At 39.4% G+C, this 13,078-nt stretch overlaps 1 protein-coding gene across 2 annotated transcripts in view; it reads left to right on the plus strand.

Annotated features, from left to right (window-relative positions):
* Pde6 (phosphodiesterase 6) overlaps positions 1-13,078 on the plus strand; it is a 649,430-nt gene that overhangs the window by 519,555 nt on the left and 116,797 nt on the right. For both annotated transcript variants that reach the window (XM_083140787.1, XM_083140788.1), the window contains one exon: positions 12,236-12,307. In XM_083140787.1, coding sequence (XP_082996913.1) covers positions 12,236-12,307 — 72 coding nt within the window. The remainder of the gene's footprint in view (positions 1-12,235; positions 12,308-13,078) is intronic.

Raw genomic sequence — 13,078 nt, forward strand, 5'->3', positions numbered from 1 at the left:
AATTTTGTATGCTACAGTAACGTTAAAAGAACGGGGGAAAGTGATTATATTACATATATGTGGATATAGTATGTACGTACAAAGCTTTCATTTGGTTATTGTGCCGCTAGAACGTGGCCCGTGTATCAGCTGCAAGCATTCCACTTGCCGGTGAAATTGGATGTACGCAACCCCTCAACTCACTTGTCACGGATTCCACTTCTTCCTTCCAACTCCATCTATGCCGAGGGTACGGACTATAACCTGTACTGTATTTATACAATATACCGGGTGTCCAGAAGTCTTTCCCTGATTTCAAACTTTATTCATATCCGCTATATGCAAGGTAGAGATGTGAAAGTGGTGCCAAAATGTTGGAAAACTAACCAAGTTTATTTGTTGCACGGTTGAGTAACGTGGCTGTAGTGTAGCAGTGTCAGTGCCCAGAAAACCGGAAATGTTCACAAATCAGGAAAAAGCTCAGCATGTCCTCTGGTATCACGAGACCCGGTCACCAATAACAGTGCAGAGGAACTTTCAAATGTACAGAATGCTTTCGTATAGAATATTGCCATCAATAAGTTGGTATTTAAAAAATGGAATTGATCTTCATTCCCAAATCCTGTCAAGTCCAAGAAACATTGTATGGAAAGATGCCACCCGATGTCAAGAGCATTAATTCCGGATTCCTTGGCACTGGCACTGCTACACTACAGCCACATTATTGAAACCTGCAAAAAATAAACTTGGTTAGTTTTCCAACATTTTGGCACCACTTTCACATATCTACCTTGCATATAGCGGATATGAATAAAGTTAGTAATCAGGGAAAGACTTCTGGGACACTCGGTATTTCAAGATTCAAGAAGTGAACGAGACTTTAGTAAGTCTCGTCTACACACTGCCCTTATTCACAGGTGATTTCTCGTTCCCCTTTAGGGGTCCCCCATGGCGCAGTGGTAGCGTCGTCGCCTTGTAATCAAGGTGTTTCGAGTTCGATACCCGGTGGAGGCACATAGTCGTTCAGATCCAACTTTAAACTGTAGGTTCAGTACCTATTAGCCTTACTGTGCATAAAGTGGACTTTAAAACACCAACCCCTGCACGCTAACTCGTTCTTTTTTACTCTAAGATGTTTGCTCACATACCAGTTCTTAACTGGTAACTGATAGAAATATTTCCCATTGAATATTTAATTGCATCATTATAATAATTAGTTTCCTTCTAAATTAAGGGTACTAAGCGACAAAGCTGACGCAAGTACTCTTATGCTCTGGTCACGTATGTCCGTCTGTTTGATTTATCATTACCCCTGAAACTACTCGATTATAAAGGCAACTTTTGGTGCGCAAAGTAACATTAATTAACTCGATGTAAACAATCGATCTAAAGTGGTCTGTCCATATCAGAATCTAGCAGGCGTGAAGATTTGAAATTTTCCAAAATTTAAGATCTACCAAATACTCATATAAGACTATGTAAGTTACATAGATTTGCCAGTCCGTCTGTGCATGACAGTAAAATTATCGAACTCAACAATCGATTATATTTTTACGTTGTAGTATCTTCAAATGTTAGATCGGGTGATTAAAAGAACGGCCCATCTATTTATCTCTATTAGTAAGCAATCGAACAATTTTCTTGAATACTCAGGACCTCCCGATGGCGCAGTGGTAGCGTCGTCGCCTTGTAATTAAGGGATCCCGGGATCGATACCCGGTGGAGGTACATTAAACACACATTAAACTGTAGGTCCCGTCCCAATTACTCTTACTATGCATAAAGTGGACTTAAAACACGAACTCAATCAATCAACCACTTGAATACTCATGACTAAATATGATATGATAAGACAGCAGGACTGAAGGAATTACGAAGTTTCTTTACATAATTTATGTATATGAATATAGTCTATTTTTTAACGACTTGTCTATCTATCTACTAAATTAAATAAAAACATTGACAGCAAAAATATATATTGTAGTGATCTATCATCTATTTATAACAAATAAATATAGAAATATTTTATTTTTTGGTGTGAAATGTCGAAGAAATAATAATTTCATTATTCACTAGTGATCACGATTTTTCTGTTTTGCAAAGTACAAGAAAAACACAATCACTGAAGTTTATCTAATGAAATGTGATTCAAAGTACTAGCTTATTACGTTTTGCGTCTTATTACAAACTAGGTAAAATCATAGAGAGTGGAGGGTGGGGGAGAAAATAACTTACTTCTGAAATATACAGTATTAACATCACAAGCTCTTCTTATTCCATTTAAATAAGGTATTACAACTTTCCTATAATTTTAAAAATGTTTCCGTGTTGTTTGTTATTTGTAAATCTAAACTACATTTAAGAGTAATATCATTAACTTGATGGAATTGCTAATATAGATATCACTTTTAGTTTTTGTTTTTTTTTAGCAGGAAATTTTCTTGTGAAGTAAGTTTCAAGCCATCACAAATTTGAACAATATGTTAAGAGTGTACTTTTTAATTTAGGTCAAGAGATAATGTAAGGACATTTAAGAAGTTAATGTTTTTAGCTTCCCCGATGGCGTAATGGTAACATCGTCGCCTTGTAATCAAGGGATCCCGGGTTCCATACCCGGTGGAGGCACATGTCACAGTGGTTCGGATCTCACTTTAAACTGTAGGTTCAGTCCCGATTTGCCTTCCTGTGCATAAAGTGAACATAAAACAAGAAGTCAATCAATAAATCAAGTTAATGGCTTATTATAAATGATAATGGTCTTATTCTACAGAATATCAATGTGCCAGATTATGTTTACTACTCATTAATAGGGACGTGAAACTTTCGTTTTATTTTCCCCCTAAATTTCGATGTTATTTTTTACTGCATTTCGGTGATATTTTTAGCGGTTTAATGTAAAGTTTGGTGTTATTATTTTATAATCGGTGTCATTTTTACATGCGTTTTCAACTCTTTCTTCTATGTTTAAAATTTTCGCATTCAGACAAAATAATAAGATCTTCTGGGAAGATCACCGTAGTGAATTCTATTTCAGGACGAGGTCAAAGCGCAGTCAGTCGTATCTACGCCAAACTGCAATAAATGAAGCATCACAAACTCTTCTGAATCGAACTTTCACCAACTAAAGACTATAAATAACAAAACTCATAGCGCTTTGAACAGAAGTGTTATCCCCTGTTTATATTATATACAGGGTGTTGCAAAATACCTGTTACAACGCTTGGGAGGTGATTCTACAAGTAAAAACAAGGAAAAAATGTCATGTGAAAAAATGTCGAAATCGGCACCGTTTTCGAGTGACAGGCGTGCGAAAATCGCCTCACACCATGTGTAAAGTACAATAACTCAAGAAGGAAGAAATATATCAATGTCGGAATAAAATAATACAAACAAAATCGTACCTGGTGAATACAATGGTGCATCAATTGAGGCCCAGTGTAAATTGCGCAAGGGGACTCTCAAAGAAAGTGGGGAATCCCCTGATGGAAAATACAAGAAATTTACTACTATCTTCTACATAATGTTGAGATCGGAATGTAGCCAGTAAAAAATGGCGACGTATGTCCACATGTCCCACTACTGCTGGGACACCGTCCCACACCCGGGAAATAGGAAAATAACTGCAAATCTCCTGTAGTACACGGTTCACATTGCGGTTCGAAGAAAAGAAACCAATTTGTCGCATGTCTCACTACTGCTGGGACACCATCCCAAATGGAAAAAAATACTGGAAAATCATAAAAAAAAGTTTTCAATCCCTTAATGTTGACACACTACTTTGCAGTACGAAAAACAAAAGTTAAACAATGGCCACATGTCGTTAGGCTGTACATATACTACAAGAGAGCTCCCCAAAGAAAGTGGGTAATCCTCGAAGGAATGAAGACGGAGAATGGCGAGAAAACGCACACAATGGCATGTAACATTTCCAGGCACAGCACATCTGGAAGGGATTCCACTGAGAAGCGCACAACCTCCGCACATGCAGATCGACGGTATGAAGTACAGCGATATCCAGCATCTTCACTCGTACCTTTCACTAAAGGACACTATGTGGTGCTGATAGGGGCTCACACAAACACCGGTATACTCAGAGACGTTGTTGAAAATGTCCGCCATTGACTTCAAGACAAAGATGGCATCGGCGAAGCACTGATTGTCTGGTACGTGCAAATACCTCTGGCATGTCACCAATTGTCCCAGCAGCGGCACTAACACGAGCAACGAGATCCTCAGCACTTTCCACAGGGGTTTCATACACGAGCCTTTTCATTTCTCCCCACACAAAGAAATCCAGTGGTGTGAGGTCGGGGGAACGAGGTGGCCACGGTAAAGGTCCACCCCTGCCAATCCAACGATCGCCGAAAATATCGTTGAGTAAGGCTCTGGCTCCCCGGTCGAAATGTGCGGGGGCGCCGTCGTGTTGAAACCAGATACGTTGTCTACCTGCCAGTGGCACGTTTTCCAAAAGTTCAGGTAATACGTCATGTAGAAACACCCGATAATTCCCACCACACAAAGTAGATGGCAAAATGTACGGGCCTATCAAGTGGTCACCTACTACGCCACACCACACATTCACTGCGAACCTATGTTGATGATGGCGCACAATGATTGCATGCGGATTGTCCATATCCCAGACGTGGCTGTTGTGGCTATTGAACATGCCGTCCCTGGTGAACATTGCCTCATCGGTCCACAAAACTATTGTTGGGAACTCTGGAATGGAAAGAGTTTGTTGCACGTACCATTGGCAGAAATCCATGCGTAGGGGAAAGTCCGTGGGCAGTATGTGGTGCACCTTATGCAATTTGTATGGGTGCAATCCCTCCTCTCGAAGAACGCGGAACACATTGCTATGGTGGGTTTGTTGAGTACGAGCAATGACACGTGTGCTGGTGTCAGGACGGTCTCGTATCGCGTCCAACACGTCCTCTTCAAATTGCACAGTGCGCACAGTGCGGGGTCTTCCACAATCCCACCTACGGGGTAGTAGAGATCCAGTTTCACGCAGTCGAGCATCAAGTCTTTGAAAGAGTGCATGTGCTGGTAATCGCCTATTGGGAAAACGTTCGTGATACAAACGACGTGCTTCACGGCTGTTTCGGTTTGCCTCTCCATAAACGAGATGCATAACAGCAAGCTCGTGGGTAGAGTACTCCACCATTGTCTTGTTCGAGAACTGCCCAGAAACAGGGGCACTTTCCCTCCGAGTGACGGATCACAACTACCGTGATTAGCACCCACGTAATGTCACACAGGTGTCCACGCAGTTGTTGCAAACCGAGAAAGAACACGGGAATACGTACTCTACGTACAGTATTCCTTAGCGCAATTCAACCATACACACACGCCAGACTAAACTCCACGCTGCGAGACGCAGAACAAGACAGGAAAAACAACGGTCGACTACAGTCTCTACGTAGTATCCACCAACACTAATACGTAACAGGTGACCTACACTCACAGCGCCTCTAGTGGAGCTTTCTGTACCAATTAGCTGAAATCAATCTGAGCGTAATTTGACGGCATAGCGTCATTTTCGAGTGAATTTCCTATTTCCCGAGTGTGGGACGGTGTCCCAGCAGTAGTGGGACATGTGGACATACGTCGTCATTTTTTACTGCCTACATTCCGATCTCAACATTATGTAGAAAATAGTAGTAAATTTCCTATATTTTCCATCGGGATTCCCCACTTTCTTTGAGAGTCACCTTGCGCAATTTACACTGGGCCTCAATTGCTGCACCATTGTATTCGTCAGGCACGATTTTGTTTGTATTCTTTTATTCCGACATTGATATCTTTCTTCCTTCTTGAGTTATTGTACTTTACGCATGGTGTGAGGCGATTTTCGCACGCCTGTCACTCGCAAACGGTGCCGATTTCGACATTTTTTCACATGACATTTTTTCCTCGTTTTTACTTGTCGAACCACCTCCCAAGCGTTGTAACAGGTATTTTGCAACACCCTGTATATCGCAATGTTTTACACATCAAAGCGCAAAGTTCGGTGTTATTCTTTAAATATGGCATAATTCGCGTTATTTTGCGAATCCGAAACACTGAAAACTTTCCTCCTAAACCTATCGAAATACATTTTAAACACCTTATTTTGCTATCCTGAACTTTTTGGTGTTATCGTTAAAACGAAAACTTCACATGAAGCATTCGCGGTTCTACGTACATTAAATGCAACTTCTTAAGTTTTGGGGCAAGGATTTGTTGTAAGAGCGGCCTATGACGTCAAAACACGCCTACCAAACAAATACATTTTTAATATAGCCTAATCCAAAATCTACATCGCAGCAATAGTCCCAAAATATCTCCTTCTGTATGCAATAAAAGCAATAGCCTGTATGTTAGTGGAATAATCTATTGTTCAACAAAGGAATTTTAGCAGGCATTAAATTTAAACGCTACATCTGTTGAAAGTAATTAAACTAGCAATTGTCGATATTTCATTCCTTGTAGATTCTTTAACAAGGTGACGATCAAGTTAATTTACATTGTAGTAAACGTTGGAGCTGCGTTTACTATCACGGATACCTACAGGGAGGTTATTTCAGTCGTTTACCGTCACAGCGTCGACCGCCGAGCGGCCCCTTCATGCAACAGGTCCCGGCAAATTGATTTACAGGAAGTCCGTAACAGAAACCGCTTGTTTTGTAATGTTTCCACTTTTCACAATTACAGTTACAATTACAATTGAAATAAGCACGTACCTTGTCGCAAGGATGCTGGAAAAGGTGTCCTCCCAAATACAAATATTTCTGGCACCTTATTTCTGACATCTAATCTTAGATAAGACATCGCTACTTTATCCTCAGTTGACAGAAAGGGAAGACAGCATCCCGGTGCATAAAGCAAACCGAAAGCGTAAAATGATATTTAAAAGTAATAATAATGATGATCACTAACCTCCTGTGTTATAAGAGATGTTGAAAATGACCTCCTTCAACAGTAATACAATACGTTTCTTAGGTTCAAGAGATCCTGTCTCTCGTAATTGCCTGACCACTTTTCTGCAAGAAATCGTTTTCACGTAATTATCGTACATAAAAACTCTTTGTACAAGACTATATTTGTTTAGCGGCATAACTAATGAATGAATAACAATTAACACACAATAAATCACTAGCACACCAACTCAATAACACAGTATAAAAAACACGCGTACTGATAAACGCAAACAGAAGTGAGCATGAGGGTACGGTACACTCACTACGTCTGGTAGCCGACAGTGTTGCTAACCACTTTTCGGCAATGTCCCCACGCCAAGTAAAGCGACTGCAAAAACAACACTTCATGAGCATGCAAAACAGAAGATAAAATATACACATTTACTTACCAAATCTTTCTGCTAGGTGCTTCCACAATTAATGAAGGAGCGAATTTACAATACAGGACCCCTCCCCGTTTTTTGTAATATTTCGCATGCTCACTAATTGAGGCCTCTTAATCACGAATTTGAAGTTAACATTTGTGGGTCACGTGTGGAAATTGCAAAATAAGTGAAACTGAGTGGTCCGCGATTGGCAGGATTACTAATTATTTACTGGAAGATTTTGTGTTTCCAATACTTAAAAAAAGAAATATACATTCCTGATATTACTACGACCCCAAATTTTAACTATGTTTGCCTTGCCTAACCTAACTTAACCTAACCTTACCGAGAATGGTCAGCGGGGCTATCCATGTATGGTTTTGCGCTAATTGTGATTACACACCGATAAAAAATCTTTTCGTAGCACTTTAACGGCAAAAGACGCCATTTTCGTATCCTGCAATTTTACGATCGATGCACTATTGCCAAACTTACCTGTAATCAAATCAGTCCACACTCCACATGATGTTCTACATCGTGATTGTCGCTGTCACATGTAAGCACCTTCTTTGGGCAATATAAGTTTATTAATTAGCACACGGCCATCTACCTGCACATTCCACCTAACAATCTGTACAACATTAACAACTTTTTTACTGTTCTCTTCCGCCATTCTTACACGATCTATGCTCTCCAAGTATGAAATCAACAGTATGGCAACGCTGTTGACAGCGTAACTGATTGCGAACGTCGTCAATTGTTCATATCAACAAATATGGCTACCATACTTGTATACTGAGAATCATTGCGAGAATTGAAAAGCTTATTTTACAACTTCTACACGTTAATGAACAATTTTTTCACCTCACATCAACATGTTAACTTCAGATAAATCATCACGATTAATTATTTCGTGAGTATAAGACGTAGCATAGAAATTACAGAAGGGTCCGGTATTGTAAATTCTTGCCTTAATGAATAACAGGGGTGTGCGGGACAGAATCTTTTGGGTCGGGACGGGATTGTGACGGGAATTTTTTTAAATCCCGACATTCGGAACGAAAAAATTTGCAGTTTTGGACGGGAAATGTTAGAAATTTCCCGAAGCTCTGGAAATCTCGAATTCTACACATTTTCACTTTAGGTGATTTTTTTTTGCATTTCTAGAATAAAAACTTACAAGTTCCGATAAGTTCCAGAAACTTACAATGCAGAAAACGTCGAGAATTAACGACTTTATAAAGTGACCATTCGATATTTCCCGACTGCTTGGGATCCCGAAAAGTCGGGAAGTCATTTCCCGAAGTCGGGATCGGGACGGGAATTTTTTTTTACCGATCCCGGTCCTGACTTTTCGGGATCCCTCACATCCCTAATGAATAACGTTGAGTCGTTTACTGTTGATTATGTTATTTAAAGTCATACATGCTGTTGCTGTGAAGAGATAGATGCTGGTTGGTGATGCTGTATTTCCTGCAGTCTTGAACAATTCTGGTCCCATTTTATTTCTCTTTTTGGTTTTTGTATCACTTAACATTGAAAATATTATTTCCGTTTCCGCGTTAGAATGCGGCAATGTTAGCACTATTTTCGCGAGAGTGGAAATGTTTTCAAAAAAGAACTTGCCTTGAAAGTTCTTGGTAACCGATAACATGTTCCAAAATTCTGATGGAGATTTGTTAGTTACTTCTTTTTCTCCTCCTCGCTAAAGTATCCAGATAAACTAATCCATTCATTCCAAACCGAGCACGAAGAAAGTGCAACTGACTGTCGAGTAAGCTTTGCACCTTTGCACAATAAAATGTTATTTTCCTGGATTGAAATAAGTCCCTACGTTTTCCCTTATTTGGTAAAATCTGTCCCTACGCGGGCGAAATATAGTGAAAAGTCCCTATGCGTAGGGACATGTCCCTACGGTTGGCATCACTGCCGGCAGGTGTCGCATTCGTTCAGTATGAAGCGCCCTCTCGCGGCTGACAACTCCCCGACCCCCGATAAGCTGCCGGCGCTCTCGCGACAACTGAGGATAAAGTAGCGATGTCTAATCTAAGATTAGATGTCAGTAATAAGGTGCCAGAAATATTTGTATTTGGGAGGACACCTTTTCCAGCATCCTTGCGACAAGGTACGTGCTTCTTTCAATTGTAATTGTAACTGTAATTGTGAAAAGTGGAAACATTAAAAACAAGCTGTTTCTGTTACGGACTTCCTGTAAATCAATTTGGCGGGACCTGTTGCATGAAGGAGCCGCTCGGCGGCCGACGCTGTGAGGGTAAATGACTGAAATAACCTCCCTGTAGTATATTTGTTACAGATTTTTATGAACTTAATAATAAAGTTAAGTTATTGTAATAGGGTGATCCATCATAACATGGGCAAACATTTTTTCTACGATTTCAACGTATAGTTGCTAATTTTGTTCCATTAGGTATAGACGTACAATATATGCAAAATTTTGTGGCAATAGAAAAATATGTAGGGGTAGCTCAAAGCGTTAAAAAATTGTTCTATATCGGCTATATGCTATATGAAGTATCAAACAGTTTCGTATATATTAATACCATGTTGTTGTAAAACTTAAAACAAATAGGTTATTTTACATGCATTCAAATAGGTTTTTTTAGTTTACTAATAAGAAATAAGTGTAAAAAGAAAAACAACACTGAATAAAAGTCCTGCTACAGTGTATTGCATCATTAACTCAGTTTGAGTCAAAGCTTCATGCAGAGCAAACATAGAAGACTGATTGTGAAGAAGAAGAAATTTGAAGGTCCTATAGAAGTAAATATTTAAATGTACTACCACTCAATTCATTGTTTCAAATTTGTCTGTTCATTTCTTGTACAAGTAAGGGAGCAGGGGAGGCTGGAGCTGAAGTTTTCCTTTGAATTTCTTCCAATCTTAGATTCTATCAACCTTTCGGACAGAAAGTTCATGATGCTCACGGCAGCTGTTAGTGCCACAGCACACTGCACAGTGGTTAGGATCCCATTTTAAACTGCAGGTCTGGTCCCGATTAGCCTATACGTGCATAAAGTGGACTTCAAACAACAATTAAATCAAACTAATGGCCAGAATCTTGACAGCCGAACCCTATAAGGTTCCACAGTGAAGCACAACCCAGCTGCACATCAAGGAATCATTGACAAAACGTGTGCATGAGGCAGTTTGTAGCACCTAAAAGCTTTCCTTAGTCTTGCACTAGGATGAAAGATCTAACAAATCAGACGAATCTGATAGCAATTGTGTATCGACTTCCAGTACGTACCTGTTACAAGTTATGAAGTTGACAAAATACTAGGTGCTGCAAAGGTACCATCTGGAACAGGAGAGGTACAAGGAAGAAACATTCAGAAGCTATCTGCTCTATTGGGAGGTGCTTCATTACATTGTGTGCATGAATTGAGCTTCTAAGACGGGAACGTTGAAAGGTGTCTGCAATCTGTTGGAACAAGGTATTGCAAGAAATTTGTTGTATTTAGCTTGCAGGCATCATATCCACAAACTACAAGGAACATGTTGGAGGTCCATTTGCGGTATCGTGTATCTGAGCTGGTTAGAGAGAAGATATCTTCCAAAGAAAAGCAAGAAATAATAACTTAAGGCTTGTGATGAAAACTCAAACTCAATATGCATGAAACTGACAGACTTCCAAAGCTTAGAAATAAAGTCTGTTTGATTTGATTAATTCAGTCTTCCTTTTCATCTTCTGTTTGCTTCCAGCTAATGTTGATTTCAAATTCCAATATGAACCCAAGAGCTGGACTGACTCGCACAAATTCTAAGAAGTCAAATCAATCCCTGTCACTGAAGGTTGTCAACGATACTGTAGAACGTTTAGTGGCTCTTATATCCAACTTTAATGAGTCAATAACAAGGAAGAAAGTGAAATGAAGAGCCTAATTCAGGTCGTCAGGCACCATGGAAGTATTGTTTCAGACGCTTGGATTTGGATTTTATAGAAGTTGATTTTGAAATGAACACCGACTGAATATTTTAATTTATCTAATTTATTCTTGTCCTAAATTGCAATTATGTAATAAACAATTGTATTTTTGCGATACCAATTCATTTCATAGTTCAAATAGTACAATTTCTTTATTAATTATTAAGTGGTGAAAACTTCCCATATACCCCATACAGGTTACATTACAACCTTATGGCAAAACTTCATGTTATTCGAGCGACCTCTTAATTTTTTCCAATTTGGCTGAATTTTTGCAGTAAAATATGTTCATGGGAAGGAAAAAAATTAGCAGCTATGCGAAATTAAATTCGAAAAAAAAAATTGGACCACCCTTATATATATATATATATATATTGTTGCAATGACCATCCCAAGATGTGCCGTACAATTGATAAGTCGATTGCCTCACAACTCCCACAGGATTTAAACTCTCACTGATGACGTAAGTTAAACCTACAGTAACAAAACTATGGTGAATGCACTTAGGAAGATTGATGCTATTTCTGGATGAGAGTTTTATCCCAGTTTAACATATAGCTATAGCCTACCTATGAAATTAGGAACTTATTCATAACGATAGCAGCATTCTGGTTTGTTCGCAATTTTACACTCACACACACACACACACACACACACACACACACACACACACACACACACACATACGCACACACACAAAGTCCCTGCATGCAAGCGGCTCTGAGGTTCACCCACTTTCTGATAAAATGGGTACCTGGAGGCAGCCTTGTGAGACAAACGCAACTGGAGCGTGGTGCTGATCATATCTTTAGAAATGGTCGAAATTGTGAATATAGACAAGTGTGTACATAGAAAAGTACGTACACACGCTCTCTCTCTCTCTCTCTCTCTCTCTCTCTCACTCGCTCTCTTTCTCTCTCTCTCACACACACACACACACATATATCAACATGAAAACGTAAAACATTTTAATTTTCTTCCAGGATCACCTTGAAAGAATGTTGGAGACGCCCAAAGTATTCGTTCCAGAAAGAAAACCACTTTGCAGGAGAGAGGTAAGTGTGTAACTAACCATCCGTACATACACAGCCTAGATATATTAGGTGCATGTACGTCACGGACACTTCCGGCTTGTAATGAATACATTGACTTTCAATGGAATCGTTACAAGCCGGCAGTGTCGGTGACGTAGAGTCGAATTACTTTCGGAACATCTCCAGCGGACTGCGCGAGTCTGTCTACCGAGCCTAGTGGGCGTGTACAACGTGAGCAAGGGGCTTAGCGATAGGTTCTGGGTTCAGATGACGTCAGCGGCTCGCTTGGTTAATTGGCTGCTTCGAGAGTTGTGACTCGTTTCGAAGCTTCAAATGCATAACTGCCAAAGATGTTACGGAAATAATCTCCCTCTACCAGTATGAGTCTTACGGAGTACTACTGCAATGCATCATCATAATCGAATTACAATTCACTTCTTTCGCTTAAATAAGAGAAATGCCATTTAGAAATATTACCAGGAGCCAATTAATATAAGAACTAATGGCTTGTAGAGCTGTATCAGTATCGGAAAGTATCGGTCGGAATTCACCTACCGATACCAGCCGATAATTTACCGCCATATTGGTTTTTCACAAAATTTGAAATTACTATTTATTTTGCACCAATTATGCAGTTGAAACCGTATTTTTTAATTACATAACATCTATTTTAATATTCTGTTGTAATTCTTGAATATTCTAAAGCAAATGTATTGGTAAATATGTGCATATAATTGGAGAAGATTATATATTTACACACCAATATTGATCAATATTTTGAACAAATTTGAA

Source organism: Lepisma saccharinum, chromosome 19 (genome assembly GCF_977018435.1).
Source record: "Lepisma saccharinum chromosome 19, izLepSacc3.1, whole genome shotgun sequence".
NCBI lineage: Eukaryota > Metazoa > Arthropoda > Insecta > Zygentoma > Lepismatidae > Lepisma > Lepisma saccharinum.